This window comes from Nannobrachium achirus, assembly GCF_963921795.1.
Source record: "Nannobrachium achirus genome assembly, chromosome: 1".
Taxonomy (NCBI): Eukaryota; Metazoa; Chordata; class Actinopteri; order Myctophiformes; family Myctophidae; genus Nannobrachium; species Nannobrachium achirus.
In genome coordinates, this window is record NC_137810.1 from 46,890,003 (window position 1) to 46,917,876 (window position 27,874).

Below are 27,874 nucleotides of genomic sequence, written 5' to 3' on the forward strand. Positions count from 1 at the left end.
GTTGCAAGGGAGGGGATGCAAGGGAGGGATCACATCTGCACTGGATGCTGGGATTCCATGGCTAGCAAGGGTTCAATTCCGAGTCTCTTTTTTTTTTACTCTGGAGAGTGCAGGTTTAGAGACGGGATCTAGTTGAGCTACATATTTACCAAACCAGGAAGAGGGACGGGGGGGAGAAGGAGGAACCCACACCAAAAATGTCAATGTGACTTGGGGGGAAAATCCGGAGGACAATTTGTTTCAGTCTGTCTCAGCACTAGTGGGGCAAGGTTGTGGCAAAACGGTGGCGGTAAGTCCGTCAGAGATGTCGTCACCGTCAACCCGAAAACATTCACCACTTCTGTCCTGACACCAACTACTAAACAATAAAAGGCTTTGGAGCATTAGCTTGCAGTTGAGGGTTGAGGTCGGAATAAATATATATATATTTTTTTAATAACAATTCAAATCGTCAAAAGAAATACTGATATGGAGTTGTTTTGTGTGTGTGTGTGTGTGTGTGTGTGTGTGTGGGGGGGGGGGGGGTAATTAACTCCTTAAAGGAGCTATAGTCAACTTTTTCTTGAAAAATGGACGCTAAAATAAAAATGTTTTGAAAATATTTTATAAAGATTAAGCTTCATATATGAGTTTCTATTCAAAAATGACCACAAAAAGCGTAAAATGATAAAATAATCATTTTGGCCATTGTCAGGCTGACTTTACATCCCTTACCAATCCATATAAAAGAGTAGAAGAGGGATATAAACAAAATGATTATTTTATCATTATTTTACGCTTTTTGAGGTCATTTTTGAATAGAAACACACATATTAATTAAGCTTAATCTTTTTTATACATTATTTTTATTTTAGCGTCCGTTTTTCAAGAAAAAGTTGACTATAGCTCCTTTAAATACATTTTGAATAAATACGTGTCTGGGGAAAAAGTACATTCTGACTATTCGCAAAAATGACAAAAGAAAACGATAACCTCTAAAAAGTACACACGCATACAGAGATGCTCTTAGACTGCTGACAACAAATCCCTCTCAACATGATAGGGTGCATCTGCCCTGTACAGCAGGCTCTCCCACCAACATCTGTACCACACAGAGGCGACGCATGGGAGAACATTGATCAACCTGAGGGAGGAGGAGGCTTGGAAGGGCAGGGAGGAGAGCAGTGGCGGACAGTAATCAAGTACATTTCGTTGCCGTCGGCAGAAACCTCTCGTCTCCATATTTTAACTTTTTTCATAGATTGTAGCACCCTTCTCGATCATACTACAGCAAAGCATCAAAAGTAGCAGATCTGCAAGCTCCAAACGTGTACACTTTTGAGCTTGTAGATCTGCTGCTTTGGCCATTTCTTCATTTAAATCCTGAAAGGTTTTGGACATAATGAGGTTTCCAACCAACAGAGACGATTTACTTTGGTACTGTACTTTACTTGAGTTATTTGTATTTTTTAATACAGTACTTAGGACTTTCACTCTACATTTCAAAGACAAATGTTGTACTACAAATATTGTACTTTTTGACACCATTACTATATATTTGTAGGAAGGGGAATCAAGTGGCTAATTATGAATTAACCACTTAAATAGCCAGTCTACAAGCTCACACTGTGTCACATCGTGACCTGCAATTTCCACTATTATTCATGTTTTTGGAACATTTAAGGGCACTTCAACTGTTTTGCACCCATTGCAATGACATTGAGGACTTGATGTTGGACTGCGTCTTTTTCACCCTCTGTTTTTATATTTTGAACATGATTTTGACATACTATGACATCATAGTAGAGAATGACAGTTCTTTCTGGACTACAGATCCCATGTTTCTTGTAGTAGTCTGCAGCACCTCCACAGTGAAGGGCACAGTGACACTCCAACAATAACTTCACAAGAGATATGTTAACATCATCCAAAGGCACCAATATTTGCACACAACACAAATGACTATTTATCCAATAATGTTAAAACAAGTGCATAATGAAATAAAGAAATACCAAAGAAAAGGCTAAGAAAACAAAACTAAGAAAACAATAAATTCAACCCCCAGCCTCTCTCTTCCCTGACCACTTACAGTAGTCTGACAAGATAAGTCTTAAAAGGTCTGACTGGAACAACATGAGACATGGTGGCTGTTAGTCCAGGAAGATCTGACATTCTCTATTATGGTGTTATAGTAGAGAAAATCATGTTCAAAATATCAAAAACACAGGAAAAAACACGAAACACACTCAAACATGTTTATTACGTCCTCAACTCCATTAAAACTACATTTAAGTCAGTGAAGTGCCTGCCACCTTAAGTGTTTTTTTAAAAGCATGTACTTGAATACTTCAGTATTTCTTTTAAAGCAAGTACTCCAGTACTTGAACTCGAGTACTTCTTTGACTGAGCGAACCTTCACTCGTAGTCGAGTCATATTTGACCAGGAGCATCTTATATTGTGACTCAAGTACTGTGGGGTTGAGTACTCCGTCCACCACCGGTGGGGAGACACGGGGTGATAGGAACCTGTTGACGCTGAGGCAGGTGTGCATGTGGTCGGTGCTTCTGTCCTCTGGGAGGTGGAGTGGGCTGGTTTTCTTTGGCGTTCACTTGTGTGTGTCTCTCTCTCTGCTCTGCATGCCCCCCCACCCCCACCCACCTTCCACAAACCACTGGGCACAATGCTGCTTTAGACTGATGCGATGGAGACGTGGTCTATTGCGTTCGGGACACAGTCTCCCTTTCGCTTTGTGTGTTAACCCTCGGTGGGAGTAATGTTGATCGGATAAAGTGCCGCGTTGTGTTGCAACGTCCCCGCCTCCTTGCTCGTTGGACGGCTGGACTTTGGAGCGCGCCCCCTGCTGGGCTCGTTTCTCAGTAGCAGCCTTCCCTCCAGTTGTCCGCGGTGCCGCCGTAGGTCCGAGGAGCAGGCAGACCCCTGAGGAAGACAATTTCTAAGATTAGACCTCACATTTCACACGGCACAATGTAGCCGAGGTGAAATGTTGTGTCCATTCATGCAAGTGGTCTCATAAGCACCGAGCAGTGGATTCAGTTTGGTGTCAGTTCAGTTCATTTTTACAGCACGCAGGGGACTTGAACAGCACGTTGAAAATGAACTGGATCCCCCAATTTTTTTAGATTTTAACACATTTTTCAGCACTCTTAAGACATCTCTGTAGAGAAGCCCATTTTGGCCACTGTTTAAAATGCCTCAATTGTGTTTTTTATGGCAGGGCACGAGTCTAGTCGTCTATAATAGTGTCTGTCTGAGTGTCCGCCAGAGCTAATCTCGCAAACTGCAAGATGAATTCAGTGCCAAATCTATTGTGCACATTGATTGCCAGCAGGCCACAGAGTTTACCCCTTTACATACTTTTTGAAATATTTAACTTAACTTTATAGTGCGTTTTGAGACATCAAGTCGCATAAAGTCAGGCCTTTTTTATTTTCACTTAGTTGTGGAAAGGAGCTTCCATACATACGTAAGACTAGAGTAGCAGAGATCTATATACCGTTGGTTCTCAAAGTGGGGTTGGGGGACAAGGGGTCCTTGTAGGGGAGTTCCAGGGGGCCCCCAGTAAAAGTAGTTAATCACAATAATTGTAGACACTATCCATTTATATGTTGGCTGTTCAAAAATAGCAGATCTATAGGCTCACAGCTTGTGACTTCATGCCACGCTGAAAACTTGTACATGTGCTATTTTTTAACACGTTTGTAAAATCTTGAAAGTGAAAATGTTGAATAATTAGATTTTCTTTAACATAAATCTACTCTTCTGGGGGTCCCTGGCACATAAAATCTTCACATGGGTGTCCGGCATCAATGTGGGTGTCTTTGCCAAGAACAACTACCACTGGAGTAATACCGTCACAAGAAGGTGTTGAGTGAAGCGCGTATGTACGTACCTTCGTACAGGCTGTGCCAGCTTGCTGCGGGGCAGGGGGATGCCCCCACCTCCGGAGGGCGCGCTGGGGCGCGGCAAGCCGCTGCGGGGAGGAGCCAGGGAGCGCGTGGGCGTGGAGGTGGCCGAGCCGGGCGTGGAGGTAGCTTTCACCGGCTGCCTCAGCGCCAGCGGAGACGGCGTGGCCGGCGTCCGCAGCTTGCTGGGAGAAGGGACTGCGTAACCGGTGGCGGGGAAGACAGGATAACAAGCCATTAGCCAGGATTACTAGGGCACCATCTGGGTCAATGCTAACTGGCAGAGCCTTTCAAGTTCCTCACTAGTTTTCACAGTCAAGCAGTGAACTACAGCAGGATGGGGATACATATATGATACTAACAGATCTATATGTATGACACATGGTAGGCATGTGTGGGCCCTCGTGCCTGATTTATACTTGGTTGCACATAAAAAGTAACCGATCTATAAGCTTGTAGATCTGCTACTGCTGATGCGCAGCACTGGCAAACAACTACTGGTATGTATAAATCAGGCCTTAGGAATTGCATTCAGCACGATTCACAAAATCAAAACCAACAAGAACACAAACATAAATGTATTTGCAACTGTGAAAATAATAGGGACGGCAACAGGACAACAACACAGGAGACCAGGTACTGCATATGTTACGCACGGAGCTGCCCACTACTGCGTTGGGAAATGAGGAAACACATGGCGAAATACTGGTGCAACCAGGACGCACAGCACATCATCCACACACAACCACAAGTCACATAATGTTCAGCCTCAGTGAATACTCACTGAAATCGGCTTCTTCTCCGAAGCAACACGACAGGGGGACTAAACAAGAACCAAGACAGGAGAAATCGCTGTGAGGAAGCTTAACAGATTTATATATATATGAGCCCAGTGGAGCAAATGTATACAACTGACCCCTTCAGGAAAATCTAGGGACATTATATACATGATGGGATCTTAATCTTAATTAATTATTAGTGTAAACTAATAGTGTAAACTGACATTTATTTTGAGGATCGAGAGACATACAGACATACACACAGAATCAAAATAAATGTCAGTTTACACATATATATGTAGATATAGTTATGAAAGTATCGGGGACATACTTAAAAGCTTTCTAATGAATGGACAGCCCTGCCTTAGGAGTGTTGCTAGATAGTGGTATGGGAGATGAAGGAACCAATGTTGAGGGAGACAAAACATCTCTAGATGTAGAAATGTGTTATTCTGTGAAGGCAGCGTGGCATGTGTACATGTGGAACATGTCAGAGCCATCAACAGAAGCTGGAGAGGACTAAAGCCTGACACTTATTTTGTCGAGCAAAGTTGAAAATGTAGTTTTTGATGAGCCTTAAATTAGCCTTTTTCGTGCATGTTACCTCATTCACATACAGACATACTGTACATGTACTCTACAGTTAGTAGGGTTACTCCTCTCTCTGGAGCAAAAAAGCCAAGCCTAGTCAAAGATAATTTGACTTTCTACTGAGCGAAATGTCTTCACATCTCCCCCACTGAAGCCTTCACTGGTTGCTGCCCACATCCAGTCCAAAACAGCGGCAGTGACAGCATTCAAGACAATCAAGGGCATCCTTAAGTTCAGGACATGACTCCAACACTACATCTATACCTGCACCATGTCGTGTTCCTAATACCGGTCTGATATGTGACGCTGTCATTTTCATCCAAAACGGAGAAGCAACAGCAAGACCCATTATACATCATGTAACTGTCTGGAAGAACTCCATAGTTTGCAGTCTGTGTGTAGTGGTACAATTCTCTTTGGAATTTCTATCCAACAGATGTGCGCCTATCAAACTAGGTTCTACTGCTGATCTACCTACTTTTATGCTATAGATGTTGCTACAAGATCTAATTTTAGATACAATGGTCCCCATTTCAAAATGTCTTGACAAACAGGAGTGTCTCAGGGTGGACCTTGGTTAAGAGGGCAGGGAGTCAACTTCACTCCAGTGTCACTGACCAGTGGCCTCCCGCAGACTAAGAACATCCGTGCACCGTTATATTGAGGTATGTGCGTCCCTGACAGAAATGATCCCAGAGCCCTTTAAGTTGTAGAGACAGCGGGATGGGGCGGCGGGGAAGCCGTTACCTCGGAGGGACGACGGGCTTTGGAGGTGCTGTTTGGTTTTCGGGGAGGAGCGAGAGGGGGCTGAGTACCGTGGGAGCTGTCCTGCTGCAGGAAAACAGGGACACGTTCAGTACTGTACCGGAGTCAAGACACATTAAAACGAGGAGGAGGAGGAGCAGCAGAGAGGTGCTCGTGCGACAGCGAGGCACAGCGGAGGAGGCCAGCCAAGACACTGCCAGATAGTGTGTTTGGTGTAAAGGCCACTAGGGGGCGTTGCAGCCAAACCGTTGCAGGCAGCTGTGTCTGAATGGAGCAGCAGCTGCCAGAACAATGTCAGTCCCAGGTAGAGGACAGACAGACAGCCCAGAGAGGAGGAGGAGGTGCATGCTTTTAACAGTCAACATGAGTCACACTAACAAACAGGTGTGTGAGGAGGAGGGGGGGGGAGGCCGATTCATACTTAGTCGCGCGGCAGTGTCTCGTGCTGAGATTAGCAGACCTACAAGCTCACAATGCGTTGCGGAACCGATGCGTTGTGTGCTTGTAGGTCTGCTATTCATGGCACGCAACACCATCGCGTGATGGAGCATAAATTAGGATTTTAGGTTTCGCACATGCCCAGTACAGCCAAGACTCGGATAATAAGAAAAGAACAGAGACATAACTGCTGATCAAATAAGATGTTTGGATATGGTTTTCGAAGGAACTGAACCAAGTAATGAAATAACATGTCCAAAAAGAACAGCTTGTGTCATTAGAAAGTTGTCCAACACACGATTAAATCATTTTTACTACAAGTTTAACCAGCCCAAAGCTGCTTTCTGACCCCTGTACCTCAGGTAGCTGAGGGGGATTAGTGTGTCTGGGATTAGCAACAACACCATCATTATCGTTATGGGATTACACTGAACAGTGTTAGAAGTTCAGGCATTGAACCTGCGTGGACTATTAAAATCTGAGATAATACTACTGTGTGTGTGAATCTAGTACATAAATTATATTCTAAATTACTCTCTAATCCTGCAGGACTGCCTGGATCTAAAGTGGTAGTAGAAAGGAAGAGGAAAAGAGATTAACTGTGAAAACAAACAAGGAGGTAAAGAGGATTCCAAACCAATAAAGAAACAGTTCTTTCAAGTTGCAGCCAAAAAGGATGAACAGAATCCCCACCAGGGAGCACAGAGATCACATCACATCATATTATTCAAACATGATCTTAGATGTAGGTGAAGCGGTTATTTGTCAAAGGGAAAAGAAAGAAAGTCGACGGGGCATTTCAAATATGGATATATAACAAACTGTCTTGATAAAAGGCTGTCTTGTAAAAGTTAATTTATTTTGATCAGAATTAGATGTGATGCATGTCTGTGAAATTCACCAATATTATATTATTTAACCACTTAAGACCTTTCTTTATTGTATGACATATACTGCGGCAGAAATAAACTCTGACCAATAGGTCAGTTCTTCTTGTAAATTTGTATAAAATATCGCCTATAATGCCCAAAATAGGGTTGCCAAGGGTTGAAAGTGGTTAAAAAAATAATAATCTGATGGTGGCAGACGAAAAATAAAATGTAAAAAACGTGCAAAATGAGGCACGGGTCGGCTACACTATCTGACCAGTTGTTATATGTGTTTGGGTTGTCCCCTGCTGCTGGGATACTCACTGGCAGACTGGTTCTGGTGTCGCGGGGAGCCTCCGTTTGGCACTTGCAGGTTGGACTCACAGCTGCGGCTGTTCTTCACAGGCTCCGGCAGCGCTGGTGGCACCGCAGCTGCCGTGGATGAGGAGCGCGTCAGGTTGGGAAGACTACGACGCAGCTTCTCTACAATGACAACAATGTCACAGGAGAATTATTTTTTTTACTGTATATTAGTTATCCAGCATGTCAACCAAATGTATTGTGAAGAACGCTTTGCCTCCCTTTGTTGTAGCGGTGGCACTGCACACCTTGTGGCGTTTAAGTGTCCTTAATATTCTATTCATACCTTCGTTCTTGACCACGTTGGTCTGCATGTCTCCTCCTCCGTGGCCCTGCAACGAGTGGCGGGGCTGCTGCAGGCGGCTGATGATGGGCTGCGGCGAGCCACTGCCGGCACGCGGCCCGTGATGGCCGTACTCCATGGAGCGTGCCGGGGAGCGTGAGCGCGGCGAGTTCCTGGGGGAGGCGCGGGGCGAGTGGCGTGGCGAGGGGCTGTAGCGGCTGGAGGAGGGCAGGTGGAAGGCCTGGGGGTGCAGCGTCACGGCGTCCTCGTCGTCTTCCAGGCTGTGGGCGTCCAGCTCCTCGTGGTCGCTGAAGGTGCTGCGACGCAGGGAGTGGCACGACGAGCCGGAGCTCCGCCGGGACGCCGTGGCCGCGTAGTCCTGTCGCAGACCTGGTGACACACACACACAGAGTTGGAACACGTTTTCACACACATTTCCGCCGAATTGAAATGTGTTACTGTAGGTCACAAAACTGTGTCATCCGAGTACACCTGGTATAGATCGTTTTCCTGAGCCCTTCCCTGTAGAGAGCTCCGCCGCCATTGCCGCAGCCAGTGGTGGAGCAGAAGTAAAATGATTGAAAATGGGAAATACTTAAAGGACAAATGTTGCGGAGGACCGTAGGGATCGAAGTCTAGTTCGGGAGGCTTTCATGTGGTGCGCGTGCCGCCCCGCGGGGACGGGACCTGCGTGTCCCGCCCACTACCCACAATACATAGGTAGACCTGCCCGGTAGTTAGTCATTGTTGCTGCAAGCTGTTTTATCGCGTTTACCGTGCTAAAATGTGGGGCATGCGTACGCATGGGGGCATGTGTACAAGTGGCTAAATATGTATTTTTAGACACAATAAGCCAGCAGTTTCTTTATTGCTATTTACAGTAACACTTCTAGCCCCCATAAGTCACATCCAACCATCAAAGGTTGCGTTGTATCTTGGGAATGGGCTTATTCTGTGTAAAATGACATATTTAGCCACTTGTACGCATGCCCCCAACCACTGAAATAAGAATCTCTAAAACAATAGGAAGAAGTAAATTAAATAATTTTAATACTCATCTTTTATATTCTTTAATTATAATCTAAAATATGAACCCTTGTTGTAAAAAACTAAAGTTGTCCTTTAACTCATTGAGTGCCAGCCTATCACCACTAGAGGGCGCCCAGTGACCAGAGAATAATAGAGATATGCTGGTAATGCATGCCCAAGCCCTGGAGCCATGACTTTTTTTACAAAGGAAAGGACACTTTCCTTTGTGCATGTACAGGAAGAGGATGAAGTTAGCTTGAAGTTAGCTATTGGCTACCAAGCATTTTAGAAGCCTTATTTTCGTCAACTTAGCCATGATTAAACCTTGCACACCTCATGCATGGGAAAAAAACAGAGAAGAATGAGCTCTAAAAAATCCAATGCAATCCTGGATTGCATTGGAGTGGATTTGTGCAGTTTGTTCACAGCTTTCAAACAAAAAAATCCGATTGGAAATCCGTTCAGGCATTCTTGAGATAATCGCCATTATGTTTTACATGTAATGTAAACAAAAATGGCTGCCCTGTATGTTAGATGGGGTTGTATGGGGGTGGAACATGCAAAATCGCGATTGAAATCATGTTCACCAGATTTGATGGGGTCCAAAAAAAAAAAAAAAAAATTCAAAAAAATTTTTTTCAAAAAAAAAAAAAAAATTTTTTTTTTTTTTTTTTTTTTTTTTTTTAAAAGCCGAACTTGTTCGGGATCGGCACACTACGATACGCTAATAAAGCCGAACTAGTTCGGGATTGGCACTCAATGAGTTAAGTAAAGCACAAAAACCCAAAATTGTACTTAAGTACACTACTTAAGTACAGTACAGTAAATGTAGGCTACAAGTTACTTTACACTACTGTTTACACCGCAGCTAATGGCGGCGGCCGCCCTCAACAGGTTGTTGCTCAGGAAATCACTCTATACAACATGTATTACTGTAGGTCGCGGACCCCCCACATTAGACAAGGTTTTCTGCCAGGGACCCCCCAGAAGAGAAGATTTGTGTTTAAGAAATTCAAAATTATTCAAAATGTTCCCAAACATTTTTGATATTTTTCAAACATTCGCAAAAATTGCAGATCTACAAGCTCTCAACGCTGAGAGGTTGTAGATCTGCAGTTTTTGAATAGCCAGTGTAAAAATGGATAGAGTGGAAATGATTGTGATGCTATATTAACCACTCCCCCCCCCCCCCCAAGGATGCATGGGGGTCCCCGGACGGCGGACACCACTTTGAGAACCACTACTGTACAAATCTGGGTCACCTGGTATACACAGCTAAACTGATTTTGTGAGAAACTCGAGAAGGGTCACCGTTCCCCTCCAGGTTTCTCTATTGGTTTGTAACGCCTGTATACTTGTCATGTGTTGGAACTTCCAGGCACTGTGTGAACAGCTACTCATACACAAGACAGCCTTGTTTCACCAGTTCCATTTCCCCTTATCTGATTTTATCAAGAAAGCGTTCTGGTTTAACATTCCACATATCTGGAATAACTCTCAGGAAATGGAAATCTATTCAGCGTTATCGCACACAACAAGTTAACATGCTCGATTCAGTGAAAGAGATCTTATCTTCATTGTGACGTGTTTGACAAGTTGTCGTCTTATTGATTTCTCTTCTTTCATTTCTTTTAAATCGTTTGAGTCGTTGACTGTTTTTATCCCCCTTTCTCCACATGTGTAGTCACCAATTGCTGAATTGAAAAAGAGTTGTTGGTCCCATTTAGATTTCCCTGCATCAATAAAGGTTCTGAGTGATGCATTCTATCCAATTTGCAGGCCATCTCAACATAAAATCTATAATTTTGTTCCATCAAAACGTATTGTTAAGTTTGTTTTTTCCCAGGATATGCCTCTGAAATCTTACTTTACATGTAGCCGAACTGAAAGATTTTCTATACATGTAGCCGAACTGATGAAAGATTTCTTTAGCAAAATAGACAACAGCAGTACAGTAGTTACATACTCTCCTCCTGCATGCGAGCCAGTATCTGGACATCAGTGACGTCGTTGAGTTTATAGGTGGTGGAGGAACCCACTGAGTCCTCGTCCATCTCCGAGGTGCTCAGCTCACTGTCCACGGAGGACTGGGGGCTGATGGCCGGGGGATTCCTCTCTGCTGCAGTGTTGCGCTGGTGAGCTGACAGAGAAAACACCTTATACCATACCGTTATACCATGTATTGATGCTATTCTTAACTATTAATAGAGTAAGCCGTAAGTCTTAAGGACTCGCATATAAGATGCAACAACATAAATCTTGGACGTTGCGGGGTTACAGCCAAGGCCCAAACTGTTGTTTGAGGTTATAGCCAAACAGTTGTTTGAGGCTTTAGCCAAACAGTTGTTTGAGTTACTGTAAATAATCATTGTTATCGAATGGGAGGTTCATCTTTATAGACACTGACGGCAAATCTCTGGGACTGATTCAGTGATTCTCAACTATTTTAATTTCAAGAACCCCCAGTTTGATATCCATTAGGCCACTTTTATTATGCATTTTATCTCTGGGAACCTCAATCTACCTCAGTGTCTGTCAATTTAAGAATGTATAAATGGAACCAACCATTTGGTTCCATTTGTACTCAGAGTTTGTACTCAGAGTTACAGACCTGTACCGCCCTGGAACCCCTCTGGGGGTTGAGAACCAGGGAACTGGACAACCTACCGGTGTTGACGGGCATCAGCTGCTGCCTGACGATGGGCACCCTGCTGGGGGTGGAGGAGGGCGAGTTGAAGCCGCTGCTGTAGGGGCTGTTGGCTGCGTTTGTGCTGTACGGGCTTCCGTAGCCCACCTGAGGGCTGTAGGAGCTTCCGTAGAGGCTCCTGCGCTTGTTGGCTGCAGACAGGCAGAGAGGAGTTGGATTATGAGCACACATTCATTTCACTGCAATAACAGAGAAGGTCATGACCGGTGGTGATGTAGTTCTCATTGCTTTTAAATGCGCCAAAAATGTTAATACAACTCTTTTTACATAATATGTAATATGCAGCACTGAAACGCTTGCATTGTAGCCTCCTATTTGGTCATGATGACCAAATTTGTTTATAAAACAAATTGTCAAATATTCTGCAAAGAATGTAGGGTGCAACATCATCAGGTGCTCTCCTGAGTACTACTGTAGGTCAAAAATGTTATGTGCACCTCCAAAAGTGACAGATGTACAAGCTCGCAGCATGGCACGAAGTGACCCGCTGTGAGCTTGTATATCTGCTGTTTTTTAATAGACCAACGCAAATATCTAAAATGACACGGATGCCGGTTCTAATGGATTAAAGATGCAATTTGTGTCCTATCCAGGATTCCAAGCCACGCAAGCGCCAAAATGTCTGTACTGCTGGGCCATTTGGGATAGAGGCTAAATTGCAGCTTAATTGTTTTGACCTTCATGCAAAACCAACCAGTAGGTGTCCTACCCAACCACATGATCTAAAATGTCTCAATAGAAGAGCAGGTAGACCAACTACAACCAGTTGGTCTACAGTTATAATGTATTGCAGAGTAGAAAAGGTAAAGGTGCAGACTACAGGAAATACACTTTTAAAAAGAAGATAAAAGTGTTGCACACTCTGGATCTCGCCCTTGCTGATTTTATTGACGTTTCGGCTTGCTGGCCTTTATCAGTCATATCAGAATTAACAAATGTTATAATGTATTAACATACTCTACAGTACAGACTGATTCACAACGTTATGGTTTGCATCTCTAAGAGTCTACACATACAACACTCCCCAGATGGATTTAAACAATCTAGAATGGTCCTGGATTACAGTCATTCACTGACGTGAACGTAATCAATAAAAATGAGTTGGGAATTCAGCTGGAAACATATTCATGGTGGCTACATATTAAACTAGAGCAATATGATTATCTCCTCTTATTTCCCATTAAAAGCCAAAGAACCACATGAACATTTAAACTACAGGCTGATTCAGCAGTTGCTCCTCCACTCAAAGTAACCAGTAGACACGCTGAAAGGAATAAAATCAGGACCGGGTCCAATAACAATGTATCATTCATGTCAGACTTCATGTGTCCATGACACCAGTCGTCTGGTTCTCAACCTTTTCACCCTCCCTGACAAGCACTTGGAATTGTAGGAGTTGAGACATTACATTTAGTTTGTCGGTTCCACTGAGAAATATTGTGAAAATAGTCGATCCACAAGCTCACAACGCCTTATGTTGTGAGCTTCTAGATCTGCTATTTTCAAAACTTTTGCCTTATCTTATAATGTGACAATTGTTTGACCAGTTTTTAATAGTATAGTTTGTCAATTACTTTTGATGCAGTCACAGTCCTTTTTCCTTTTCTTTCTTTTAAAAAGGTCTTAAAAGGTCCTTTAATTGTGACTTTAATCTCATCTAACAGGTCCATTTGGTTCCATTTGTATACTGTCAGAGTTACAGACTTGTAAGGGTCAATTTAGACCCCTCTAAAGGAACCTAGAGAGGTGGAATAGACTTTGAGAACCACTGGTCTATGTACAGTATGGAAGGTTTAGGTTTCAACCACCATTCACTTCCAAGCCGATGACATCATCAAAGCTCCATTGATTGTCATTCCATTAAAAAAAAGTATAGAACATACAGTATGTAACCACAGTAGGATTCCACGTTAGCGTAGTGACAGAGTGCAACAGAACTAGAACAAGAGCTTGTAGCTTATAGACAACCTCTTTCAGAGCCACTCTGAATCAGCATGTAGCCTACAGCCCTAGTTCATCCCAAGTAACATGAGCATCTCATGACAGGCGAACATTACGCAAAAAATACAAATAATAACAGTGAAACAAGTGTAGACAGGTGAACATTCTGTGAAAAATAGGCATACATTTGGGGGTAAAAGGCTAACAGTTCGTCAAAATAGTATCAAAAGTAAACAGGTAAGAAATAAAAGAGTCTGCACACCAATTTGCTGCTCCCAAGCTTGATATTTACTCGTGGTAACGTTTCCAGCCTACCGGCTCTTCATTAGACGTGCGTAGGTCTGATGAAGAGCCGGGAGGACAAGGACCTGGGTGGGTTCACTCCTGAGTGTCCTCTCGGTGAGCTCTGCAGTGTGTGTTGGCACCAGCAGGCTGCCGTTGGTTCTACTCGAGAGACTCAGAGTCTCTTAAAGCATATGTTCAGCATGGCTCTGACAGAGAGCTCCCTCATCACAAACAGCGGACAACAATACACTTGGTTCAAACTGAGCAGCACACAATGCAGGCCTCTGTCAGGCCCCGGCTGCAGGCTGGTCGACAAACAGACGTCAAAGAGTCCATAGTCTCACTGAGACAGAGTCTTCATAGAGACTCCTGGGACATGAGACTGGGTGATGGAGAGGGAAAACAGGACCGAGGCCTGGATAACGCAGGCACCAGAGAAGGAACATGACCACGGGTGACAAAGAACAAAACCATGTGGCTCCAACTCTTGCCCGCACTCTCGTTTATAATCCAATTCCGAGGTCATTATTGCACGATTTTATGTTGTGGAAGCTTTTATTTAAGGGCTTTTTGTGCCAGTTTGTCCTGAAAACATATTAGTTTAGCTCAGCCAGTTAGATCATAATTCTCCTTTTGAGCATGAGGACCCGGGTTCAAATCAGACAAGACGCCCATTTGTCTTGCATGTGTCTAATTTCTCTGTACTCTTGGTTTCCCGTCTCCCCAATACCTACAGAAAATAAAACATAAAATTGCCAAAAACTTAAAAGAACAACAACAGAAAACCAATTGAAAGAATATGTTTGGTTTTCTTTTGTCACCGGCAAACATTGTCACTGATATTTTGGATAAGCACAATTGTCCATTCTCATGGATCACAGGGAGGGTACCACCCTAGAGAGAGATATGATAACTTGAGAGGCTAGCGCTGTGGCCTGGCTAGCTAACACTGCATCACAACACACTGTGCTCCTTAACTACCAATCAATACATGTGTTTACTGCATGTATTCCCCATCTCCACGGCCACTCATTTTTTTTGCTTCTTGCTTCTCTCCCTCCCTCTGTGTTTGGGTGTGTTTACACAGCTGGTTGGCAACTGGGAAAGGAGGCCTTTTATGATCAACTCCCTCTCCCTTTCTCCTTGCTTCTCTTCCTGCTGTGCAATCGGTCATCCTACATTATTTAGGAAATACCATTGTGTCCACTTTGCCGCTGCGCTGGTCAGATCAGCCATGCAGGAATGTCAACAACACAACAGCACATACCAAAGAAGGGCCCCTACTACACCCTTTAGCCAGGGGAAAATCATTAAAAAGGTAGACCTGCTTCAGTCGTACACAATGCCTTCTGCTACCGTTGGCAACGTGAGCTCCACAGAAAAGGATGGGTCACACGATTAGAAAACTAAAAAGAAAACATGTACAAATCAAAGCAGCTATTCTACAGGCTCATATTTGTGGATAGACGTCACGGTCAAGGTCAAGTTTAAGTTGACATCTGCTGTCTAGCTGTGGGTGCTTGTCTTCAATGTTTTTACTGTCAACTGTGTAGAAGCGCAACCGTGGCTGTGTGACCTGCAGGGATTGCCCTGCTCTTGACTCCTTAAGCCAGAGCTCTGCAGCCCTCGGCTACACAGTAAAACATGGAGACTCAGAGTTAATTTAACTTTTTGTAGGGGTTCATTTTACACATTCTGTGTTAAATTAACACTCCACATTTTACTGACAGAGCCTGGGGTCTATGTATAGCGTAATGTGAGTAGAAACGTATGCCAGACAAATAATGAGCTGTGAGAGAAACTGAAAGTCAACTTTAATAAGCTGACTGCAAGGCCAGCATGGCAATATACAAGTTCTTCAAATATCACATACAATATTATGAACAATATGAAATGCCCAAACACCGAGATATCAAACATACTCCTGCTTTCATTGTACCGTTCTAAGGGAATGAATTCACCAAAAACCATCACATGGAGATACAGGATATACAAATATCAATGTTCAGCCCATGATACATCTCTTGATAAAATGTCTAGGTTATACACAGCCCAGCTCCAGAAGAGGGGTGTGTTTGGGAGGGTGGCACAAAAACTGGCATTAGAATGCCAGTTGCACCACGGTCCACGCGGGCAATGCCAAGACGAACCATGTTAGTAGATCACAGAGTTCAGACGGCAGCCAGGCATCATCAGATCACATCAACTCGGGTACCACACATTGACATGGAAGAAACGCAGGCCAGGGCAACCTCCCGGGAAGCACAGGGGACCAACCAAAATAGAAGTGTCCTCAAAATCCTTCGTCCCAAAACAACCCACAGTCAAACAGCATGAAAGCTCGTTCTCCGCCTGAGGGCTAAATGCTAGATGACATTAACCACTTTCAACCTTGCTTTTCTATTTTTGCATCATGTCATTATAGGTGGAAATGGACCAAAACTGTCATAAAATCTGTCATAAATGTTGTCTTACAATGAAGTATATATTGCTTAAGTGGTTCCAAGTTGCTATGACTCATCATCACACCTGGCATTTAAAAAAAGTATTACAGGCCTCACAACAGATGGCATTTACATGGACAATCAGTGCACTGAATGTGTATGTAGCTTATTTTTACTGACAAACACACAGCTACATAAAATAAAAAGTGCACACCGCTTTAATTAACCTGCCTTACTGCTGTCAATATTGTTTATGTTCCAGTCGCATTCCACATACTTAACTGTAGATCTGCCAAAGCACAGTGTGTCTGTTGATAGAGTAGCCTACACTTCACATAGTTTGTGACTGTTGTGCCTCAAGGTACAATTAGCCACGCACACTATATCCTTTAAAGTGCTCATAAAGTTTATGTGCTCCGTTTAACCAGTAGGCCCTATGAAATACTTAAATAGCCGCTCTACAAAAGCTCAGCTCGACGTGCTGTGAGCTTATAGATCTGCTAATTGCTGATCTGCTTTTTTTCTTCTTAAAGACTTCAATATGGTTGCCAGGGTATCAGTGGTTCAATTACTGGGACGACTGCCTGCACATCGGGCAGGGACACATAAAACAACAATATTAGTCAGTCAAACTACACACTTCTAAGTTCCTTCACCAGACAACTGCTGTTTTTGGGCACTCTGTTTTTGGGCACTCTGTATTCAATTGAGGGCAGGCCTGCTGATTACCAAGTGGTCGACATACAGTATGTTAAGTCAGAGATATATTTTCGATCCTGGTTGCTGTTGAAGAGATGCTACAACTATTCTCATCATCCCACGGCGACCTCAGTGCTGTTTCAATTCCCTTTAGGGGGAAAGTTATAATAGAGCCTCTTCCTTTGCATGATCTTAAAGGGCAGTTTCCACTGGGGCAAGGAACTAACTAACTAACCTAAATGTAACAAGCACAACTCAGCCTGATAAATGAGACAGCCCAGAGACAGTGTCTAGACACAGAAAGAGAGGGAGGGAGAGATTGTATTGGGGGAATACAATGCTTGGCATTGAAAATCAATGGAATCACTAAATGCAGGATGCAATCAAAACACACACTAAGTAAAGCTTAGAGCACTTCATGTAAGAACGAGGCAACAGATGCTCTTTATTGTAAAAATACACTAGATAGAGACATTCCAAAGGGAGCCTGGGGAACATACCCTAACATGACCATAGCGTGTAATGTGCAAGATTAGACCTGAGAAATGGAGAGGGAAGGAATGGCAGCCATGCTTATTTGGCTGGAGGTTAGGAATTTTAAATGTCAGCGTCTCTTAACCACTTTCAACCTGGCATCCCTATTTTGGTTATGTCGTTATAATGGGGAAAACTTACACAACCTTCTGTTGAATCAGTTGAATAGGTTGAACAGTGAAATAGCAGATCACAATACAAGTTACCTAAAAGCTCTTTTCACTCCCCGAACAAAATATTTGTATTACTCATCTAATGTATGTGCTTTCAGAGCACTGAATAACCAGCTAGTGTCTTATTCAACTTAATTTGGGAAATAGTTTCTAGACTGACATAAAAAAGCAACTATTGCTGAAATAACTTTATACAGCACAGTAGTGTTATGGGATTGGGAAGTTTGGGAACGATATCATTTTGAGATGTGCATAGATGACACGACTTAAACTTAAGACTTCACTGTTTTATAAAATCTTTGGTCCAGGGACTGAGACCTGCCACAATGAGGGAAGCCTTCTGCTGTGTGAGATTCCTTCACCCATGTAAACTCGCCCGGGCCACCATCATAACTCACTTTCAATACTATGTGTGAGAGGGAGAGAACAGCCACGAGGCATGAGGTGTGTGTGTATGTCTCCCTCTCTCACATACACACACATCACATGTGCACTCAGCATGTAATGCTGAAGATGTGCCAACATCTTCCTGTGAGAGGCCACACACATGATGGGTTACTGCAGATCTTGGCTGTGTGTGTGTGTGTGTGTGTGTGTGTGTGTGTGTGTGTGTGTGTGTGTGTGTGTTAAATTACTCTACAACCTTGTCCACACAGCACAGTAGGAGACTCATAGCTTGCTCTGTCTTTGCAGGTCTTTATAGAACTGATGCCAAGTTCTGCGAAGCCGCTAGAAGAGTGCAGTGCGGTGGTTATCGGGTTACGCTATCATTTCCATTACGTGTGCCTCAACACCCAACGCCATATATCACCACTAAAGCCTGACTTATACTTAGTTCCGTGGCGGTGTCGTCCGGCAAAAGGTAGATTTCATACAAATGTAGCCCAAAGTGCTTCACAGGGCTTTTGCGACTGACTCATCCTAGTAATCCACCAGGTGATTAGCACACTTATTTCGCTTATGTCATGCGGCCTCTTCTCAGCGTCTGATGGCTCACGGATAGTACCAATGGCTCACAGTCTCTGACAGGGGGAGTCTGAATGTCAGGGGGACCGTCCTGACATTAGTATTTGTACCGAGGGCAGGCTGTTGCGCAACGGGTAGGGTCACAACCACTACCAAAGAACTGCCACCAGCGGCGCCTGTTGCCCAATATGAGCTAGCTGTCACATGGGCATACCTGTGTAAAAATGGAAAAGGACTCCCACCCTCCCACCCACTTACTCTATAGCCAAGAGGATTTGCGGGCCTGTCCCATCACTGAGAGACCCGACTATTATTAGAGGTCTGAGAAACACAGAGACAGCAGGGCAGACGGCTGATTTCCAGAAAGCACAACACGTGCACACTATTTCCACATTCACCATGCATGGAGAAGAATTGGGAAGTGGACAGTTTGATGATAGTGAAGAAGAGAGTATATACCGTAATATGACACATATAAGTGCAAATGTGAAAGGTTATTTACAGGGCTGACCTGAGCCAAATATTGAGAACCACTAGCGTCACCAGTCTCAACGTGTAAAGAATAAAACATGAACATACCAAACAAAGTATTAACAAGAAGAACTTGACAGATTCATAAGATCTCATAGGTTTAGGGATAGGCTACAGTGCTACACCCCTTATTTCTGAGGGGAATTCTTTTCGGGAGACAGACCATATCCATATATGCTGATTTATCTCGAGACAGCGTCATAAAAACTGGAAAAATAGCTAATCCCAGTCTAGAGGCACATAAGTAAACAATAAATAATCACTGTCAAGAGATAATCGTATTAATGTATTTGGTGTTTGGTATAACGCATGCTGCATCTGGTGATGCACTACATCAAATTTTGTGTTCGCTGTGGATGTAAAAATTATCCTCTTTCTTGCATCCGAGTAGCTCTTAATACTTTGGCTTCAAGTGATGCCTGCAGCCTTAGAAAGTGGTCAGCTGAGAGGGTTTAATGGTTTGGCTGGAAAAAGGATGGAAGGATTTGGATGCTTGGCACAGAGGAATTAATATAAAAGAAAAGTGGAATCATTAACCACTTGAGCACCACTATATATACTTTGTTTCTACGCGTCACACAGCTAAAATAGCGGATCTACAAGCTCACATCGCTGTGAGCTCGTACACCAGTTATTTTCACAATTGTTCAAAATTTGTACAATCGTGGCTGTATCCGAAATGTAATCTTGCAAACCGCAAGACTGATCAGTGCCATATTTCTTGTGCACATTGCCAGTAGGCCACAGACCTACCTCAACTGTCTTTCCATTTCATTATGGAAGCCACAAGTCAATGAGGCTCAGCTCTGATCGAGCTGATACCTTGCCCAAATTTGGAGGCATAGATCATATGTCATTGAGTGTCATTACAGGCTGGTCACAGGAAGTCCAAGATCCACATGGCGTTCCCATTTGGATGGCAAGAGCCACGTCATGATTGATTTCCTTTTTTAAACATACCCAAAATAGGGATGCCAGGTTGAAAGTTGTTAAAAGACAGAGGTGAAGAGACAGAGAAGACAGAAAAACCCAGGATACACAATGCTTGTATGGGGAATAAAGGACAACAACACTGCCTCCCTCTGCTCTGCTTCTGGTCAACCCATACTGGTGTACCCATCACTCTTCAATGAACACAGCCTGCAGCACGCTACTCCCCTAAATATTTCTACTGGTTGAGATATATGCACAATTCTCATTCTATTCCATCTGGGCTTTTTGTGAACTATAAATCTAACCATAATGTATCATATTGCATTGACTGCCGTTTTGTAACCTCTGGCTAGAACTGTATTGCGGTTAAGACACGTAGGAGCAAGATCGATATTTCAAAATGAGTTTAATCCAACTATTAAAACTGTGACCGGGGATCCCAAACATGGCTATGGCAATTCCCTGTAATGGGGTCTCTGCAGGTTTAGACAAGTAAGATTTAAGACTTTTTCTTTAAAGGTGATACACCATGAAAATTAACTTTTCCTATTTTAAAACCTTTTTTTGGGGTCCCACTAGCACCTTCCATCCTCACAAAGTCCCATTTCTGACCGTCGTGTCTTTCTCTGGTTTTGAGAAGGCGAAGGTTAAAAGTATCCCACGGGTTCTCAAAACAGGCTGTCCAGATTTGCTGCCGATTGTGACGCCATCTGCCGATTGTGACGTCATCACAAAAAAAAAAAAATCTAAAACTTTTTTTTTTCCAAAGGATTTTGGGGGGGTGCCAAAGGTGGTACTGCAGCTGAAAATGCTCTGAGAGCCATTCAAAAATGAGAGGCTCTCTATTCAGGAGTGGTAATTTAGCCTCAAACCTTTTGAAAAACGTTTTTGGGACATAAACAATATGACATAAATACTTTTTAAATGCATGGTGTATCACCTTTAAGACTTCTAATGGCTTTAGAAACCAGCTGGAGGAGGGCATGTCAGAAATACTGAGATTAAATTGAACGGGTAACAAATCAGCTCTGTGGTTCACACTGCATACTAAGACAGTGTTTGGCCTTGCTCGCCTTGACATTACACACTTAACTCTTATAACCCACAGCTGTTAGTGACAAATGACTTCTTTGTCACCAACCGATAGAGGAGCAAAGTCCTGACGTCACTCGTTCATCCCCTGGTTCATGGAATTAATTTCTCTATGGAGAATAACATTGGGTAATCTTAAAATCATCTCATAAGCATTGTGTTCCTAAAATAAACAAACAGTCTTGAGCGGTCAGTTTATTCTTCAAATCCATATGCGCCAAATGGATGAGATCATGTGTTTAATTTTGGAACACAGTTCTTATATGAAGCGATATGAAAAAGGTCTATGGGAATTCAGAATGGGAGAAAAAAAAACAACTGTACATTACAACCTTACCAGCCAGAAAGAAACACTTCAGCATTTATTTGTGTGGTCGGCTAAACTAAACAAGCGTTGCTGGCATTGTGTGTGTGTGCGTGTGACTGCATGCGCGTACCTGACATGGTGAGGTCCAGCCGGTGAAGGAGGGAGCGCTTGGCGGACTCCATCTCAGGGCTGGGGTTATCCAGGGCTTGCCTGCACCACACGATAGGGCTGAGAGCTTTCTGCAAGGGGCTGTTCAACTTTGCCTCATACAGCCTGGAGGAAAAACATGCACACAGTCACACACAGACACAATCTTATCGTATTGCACTTTTGCTAATGATCCATCTTTTAATTACTTTAGTTTTGAATTAAATAAATCACTTAAACCCTAAAATATTCCGCTGACAGGAATCATCCAGAGAAATACTAGGCAGTAAAGTCAAAAGATCAAGCTTGCCTTGTCAACGTGAGCTTGTAGATGAGCTTTTTTCATCTTCCCTCATTTCTAAGGAAATTATTAAACAGTACAATACATCATGACGCGATTGCGATCTTCAGTTTCCGCTATGAAATAGAAGTACGGAAATTAAATTAGGTCATAAACATACGGTGAACGCTCCGCTACAAGACAAATTAGTGATGTACAAAATGTCCATCTTGAATAACTACAGTACCCTCCATGCAGTTGAACCTTGTGAATACAACACAACCGTATAGAGAATGCTGATGAGGGATCGCAGGCTGCGTGTGATAATGGTAACAGTTACAATCAATAGGTCATATGACCTGGTCATTCTAACAGGAATTACCGTAGATTGGCTTGAGGGGGCACTGGGGGCAGTGGCTGCTTGGTCAGTGTTTTATTGCATGATTTTGTCATCATAACGCTGACTGAAGTGACCTAGGTAAGGTCGGCTGCAGCAGTGGTTCTTAAAGTGGGGTGCAGGGGACCCCCAGGGGTCCTTGTGGAGGTTCCAGGGGGTCCCCAACTAAATTAGTTGAACCACTTTAACCCTATAAACATTGGCTATTTGACGTTTGGTGTTTTCATGGTCCTTGACATGAAAACGTCAAGTAGAACCACTGGGATACAGGGTCCTATAGTTTAATGCAACTGAACCCATTTTAGAAACTGATTCTAATCATTCGGAATGTAATTATTTAATTGAACTTGAATCAAAAACGCTCTCATTTTTGCGTTACTTACACTCATCAAATGTGAGCTCAGGCTCATTTGTTAAAAGCACCAATCCAGGCAAGACTTGGCAGAAATCAGAGCCCTTTGTCTCTGTGACTAGAATACCATCCACACTGTGATCAGTTCAAGAAGGCCCTTTCAAAAGCCTTGATCTTTTTGCCAAAGCAATTAGTTTCAGTGCTTATTCAGCTGCAATGATTAATAAAGCCTTTCTAAGATTGAAATGACAACTCTGGTTTATTGAGGTACTAAATAAGACGACGAGATTAAAGAGAAGAGGAGTCGAGTGGAGAGAGAGAAGCGAAGAAGTTCCACCAGGAAGACAGATCTGAGTCAGCAGCTTTCAGCCACAGGGGAAGCGTTACATCATGCAGAGTAACATTACTGGCCTAGCCGAGCTACAGCAGAGGAATATAGGCATTAGGGATGTGAAAAAAAATTGAAAATCGACTCGAAAATCGACTCATGCTCACGGCGACTCAAAAAGTACGAGTCGAAAAATCGAATATTTTTCTTTTTTTTTATTACATTTTTCTAAAGTTTTTCCCACAAAAAATGTTTTAATCGCTTCAAAAACGTTATAAGCGTTAATGTTTTCCAAATGTGAGAGGACCGGTGTATGGGTCTCTGTGTCGGGGACGAGTGCATGTCTGTGTTGTGCATGCATGCATCGCAGATTCGCATGCATGCGGCGCTAGTCAGGTCCGCGGACTACTGGTTGAGAAACACTGCTGGACTGGTCTGATGCGCGCGTCATAGCAGTGCGCGCTGACTTGTTTTGTTTACGTGCCTGTGTGCATGCATGCTTGACACGAAAGCTCGCTTAATTGGCAGCGTCGCCTCGTGTGCAGTGATTTTGTCAAGATTGACAATAAAACAACACAAAATACATTACTCGTCGTTAATGCGAAACACCCGTGGACGCGGTCGGGGAAGGAGCTCCACATTGATACACCAGCCACGGCAGCCAGAGCGTTCCCACTATACTACGTTCCATGGACTTTGTCACTCCGCTTCTAGTCTCTAGAGAACAGACTCTGTGCTGCTAACGCAAGGAAGAGCAATTATTATTAGGGCTTTGATGCAAGTTCTGATGGGTGCAGCTGCATAAGTTGTGTTGCTTAAGTAATGCGCCGTTGCGCTCTCCTCTCAGCTGCTGCTTAGCAGAAATAAAGTGAAAAAAAAGTCGATCGACGCGTCGATTTTCGGCCGCGACGCGTCGATTCGCAAATAATGCGTCGATTAACATCCTAATAGGCATACTTTTAACTAGAAGTTAAATACCAAGTTAGTATTAGGCTATGTTACCAGCTAACATGCACACACATTGTGAGCTTTTAGATCTGCCGTTTTCACAATTTCTGAATATTTTCCGTTTTGACATACAAGGTTGCCACCCAAAAGCGACAATGTAAACAATAATCATCATCTTAGTAACATAATTGACTGCCTTCAATCCTATGTTCAAGGCCATCTGAAGAAACTAAACTTCAGTTGCTCCTTGCTCGTCACTTCAGCTTCCCCAAATAGAATAATCGCTAAGAAAATCTTCTTGGTGCTTTGCAGACCTAATTCATTGTAAAACAATATAGCACTTAAGTGGTTAATCATTCGACTCCTAAAGAATAACATACAGTACGTTGTAGGTCACACTGAGGATGGAAAAAGAGCATCTCTAAAAGAGAATACCAGCACTCACGGAAATGTCAATTAAGGCACTTTTATTAAAGTGTTTAAATTGGCATGGCACGCCACAGAGCAAACAAACAGCGAACGTTTCGGCGTCAAGCCCTCATCAGCGTTGTCAGACGCCACACTGAGGATGGAACAGTATACGTAGTGCATCCATCCATCTCATTGTTAGAGAACCGCAGCTCCTGGTGACCCTTTATAATCCACTGTTGATGCTAATTTGTGGATTATGAGAGTCCATGACAAGGGCTGGCAAGGATTTCATACTGCTGTGTGTAATCCCAGAAACACAGATCTAATCCAGAGTGCAGAGAGAGAACAGGGGCAGAGTGAACAGGCATTGGTTTTCGCTGGCTATAAAAAGAGGAAACAAACAAACATAAAGCAGTGTAACACGGAAGCTTTAAGCATTAAGCCTCTGCCAGGGCCTGCTCCATGCAGCAGAGACGCCACTTTGTTTATGTTGTGGTTAGTGGCTTGGTTTGTCAGTGAGTGAAGACGTAAGTCTGCACATAATCACTATATGTGCCCTTGTAGTCAGGGTCACTCTCCTCAGCCCTGGCTCGCTTTGTTCCTTATAGTTATAACTAACGTCACTAGCAAGACATTATGTTTTTGAAAGGCAGCAGTGGCCTAATGTCCCCTACCTTTCCCTGGATCATTGTGTAAAAATATGACCACAGAGACCAAACGAGCGGTCCTTAAAAAGATATATAGGCTAATGAGGACCAATCCCTGAGGAAGATCACCATCATTACAACGATGAACTGTCACTGCAATGCAGTCATACTTCAACCACAGTCTTACGGATGGAGTTTAAGTAATCACATAGAGACTACATTGACCTGGGTACCTTAGTCTGGGTCTATCCTAGCTGGGCCCACTCCTTTATTCCCTCTACATCAAATCCCTTCGCAGAAAATAATAGCTGATCTACAAGATCACAATGCCGCGCATTGCGACATGTTGTGAGCTTGTCCATGAATTATGACATGGCCAGAATAGGGGCGCTAGGGTTCAAGTGGATGCTGCTCGTCTCCGTAGCACTCGCAAACTTCCGGGGGGGAATTTCCTCCGGCTGGGATGAGCGCAGAGATTTAGGGCTTCACACAGTAGCTCAAATCCAACCATAGCAATCTCCCATTTCAAGGATTACACTTTCAGGATCTAAAGCCACCTAACCCTGAAAACCACAAATGCTCAGCGCTGGGGATATTATGCAAACACAATGTACTGGGAGGGGATTATGTATGGATGGGGATATGGACACTGGGGGCTGTCAAAACCATTCAGACCAAAAAGGACGAGTGACAGACTGAGGAGTCATCCCATATAACATCATAGGATTATCCAGCAGTGTAGTAATATCCTGCAAATAAGAAACAGCATCATGATGCTGCACTACTGTGCTACACTGACATTGTATCTTTGGCCTTCCCATTGGCTGTGTGAAATGATACCAGGCAAAGGAAGCTGTTGAGCCAACTGGTGTCCCAATGGGATTTCTTAAATGGAAGGTAACCATGGCCATCTCCCAGTTGGTTTGGGGCAGGCAAAACAACCCTTTCATTTCACTGTGCGCGCTCTAATCTTCTCCCAGTCCTTCCACGGCAAACCAAAACAATCTGCTACATCACCAGTCCCCAACATCGGGCCAGGGGGAACAACAGGGGCCCAAAAGGACAGTTAGTGAGTGTCAGTGTACAAATGGAACCTACAGTCTGTCCATTAGGTTCCATTTGTACAATCTCAGAGTTCATTATTGACACAGAGGATCTTACAGTGTAGCTTGGGGTCCCGTTAATTAAACATTTTATCAAATGGGGGTCCATCCTAGCCTGACACTTCAGTCCGCACATCACCCCCCCCTGCTGATGTCGGACGCTTTAGCAGTCAGGCAAGGTCCATCCATGCAGTGTTCTACCTGGGGGGTTTCTTGGAATTCAAAGGGTTGAGGATAGAAACTGCTGTGCTACATCATAACACCCAAATCACAGGGGAGAGATGAAAGAGGCCTGCAGGCTAGGAGCTCTGTGGTGAATGTAGGTAACGGTTCAATGCAAATGCTATGGCTGCTGCAAATCGGTGCAGTTGCTGATCATCAGTGATAGCAGCAGCATGACTAAAGTATGCCAGTGCCCTACGTCATCGAAGCTGCTTGTTTTGGCAGCGCCCCACATGTGATGAGCCAAACAACGCATGACATGACACTTAAATGAACCACGTTCCAGTTCAGTTTAGGGTGTGAGTTTTTAGGAAAACTAATACGATGACGCCGGCTATTGTTTCACACGCCACACACAGTTGAGTGACTGACTAATGTCTGGAACAGCTGCGACCGACCGGCAGTTTAAAAGCTGTCACCAGACACTGCTGCCGCGGACGACAGACGTGTGTGTGTCAGTCAGTGTGTGTGTGTGTGTGTGTGTGTGTGTGTGTGTGTGTGTGTGTGTGTGTGTGTGTGTGTGTGTGTGTGTGTGTCAGTCAAAGAAAACAAGACAGGTCCCTCTGTGTGTAAAACAAACAGCTAAACTATGTTGTCAGTGAGTCCGTCCCACTCACCAGCTGTCCTCGTCTTCGTGCAGACAGTCCATGTCCTCCAGGTCTAAGATCTCCACCTCGTCCAGGATCGACGCCTCCCCCTCGGAGGAGTCCGTGGTGTAAAAGGAGTTCCTGGCGGAGGAGGAGACGGCGAGGGAGAGCGGGGTGGAGGACATGGACATGGCCATGGAGGCGGTGGCCGTCGCTCCCTCGCCGTCGTACGGCCTCCTGAAGCTGATGCCGTCGTAGGACAGCCTGGGGCTCAGGCTGCAGCGGGAGTTCTCCAGCAGCGCCCCGCCGCCCACCCCGAACCCCACCCCGGCGTACAGCGACGACGGCGAGTCGTTGTATCCGGCGCTGTGGGGTCTGTTGTGTTGGTGTTGGTGCTGCTGCTGCTGGTGGTGGTGGTTCGGCGTGCCGCCGGACGAGGACAGCAGCGTGGAGCGGCTCCGGAGCTGCTCGTTCTGCTGCTCCAGCTTCTTCACCAGGTCCTGGAGCTTCCTTACCTCCAGGTCCGCGTTGATGTTCGAGTTGATGTCCTCCATGGTTGGTTGGTGGCTCCGGCTCCTTGTGAGGAGGAGCCCCGCCGGCGGAGAGACAAGCAACGGGCTTGGGGGAAAAGAGAACCCCCCCCCGCTCGGGGTGTGTTGTGTCGGGTTGTCGGCCTCGCGGCGTCGCTGGTTCGCCTTTTAGCGGAGCGTTTACGGAGTGTTGGTCGACGACACGGTGGAGTTCCGCGGAGTTTTTGGGCAGTTCAGCGCCGTCATCTCGTCCGGCTGTCGGTATGTGACGGTGGGGCTGAGGCCATTTTCCG

At 44.2% G+C, this 27,874-nt stretch overlaps 1 protein-coding gene across 1 annotated transcript; it reads right to left on the reverse strand.

Annotated features, from left to right (window-relative positions):
* Positions 1–2,576: 2,576 nt before the first annotated feature.
* slain2 (SLAIN motif family, member 2) lies at positions 2,577–27,874 on the reverse strand. Its single transcript, XM_080723370.1, has 9 exons — positions 27,082–27,874; positions 21,760–21,902; positions 11,685–11,855; positions 10,984–11,157; positions 7,992–8,378; positions 7,670–7,828; positions 6,021–6,104; positions 3,891–4,101; positions 2,577–2,917 (listed from the first exon to the last, which is right to left on the reverse strand). Exons 1-9 carry the CDS (start codon positions 27,603–27,605, stop codon positions 2,854–2,856), a joined length of 1,917 nt encoding a protein of 638 aa, XP_080579496.1. The 5' UTR covers positions 27,606–27,874; the 3' UTR covers positions 2,577–2,853.

Bases quoted from the DNA above. Each gene is read 5' to 3' on its own strand.
- slain2 (XM_080723370.1), bottom strand. From the start codon at position 27,605: ATGGAGGACATCAACTCGAACATCAACGCGGACCTGGAGGTAAGGAAG. The intron at 11,158-11,684 runs GTAGGTTGTCCA...TTTCTCTGTCAG, and splicing joins GCTGATGCCCGTCAACACCG to CTCACCAGCGCAACACTGCA. The intron at 8,379-10,983 runs GTATGTAACTAC...GTGTGTCACCAG, and splicing joins GGCTCGCATGCAGGAGGAGA to GTCTGCGACAGGACTACGCG.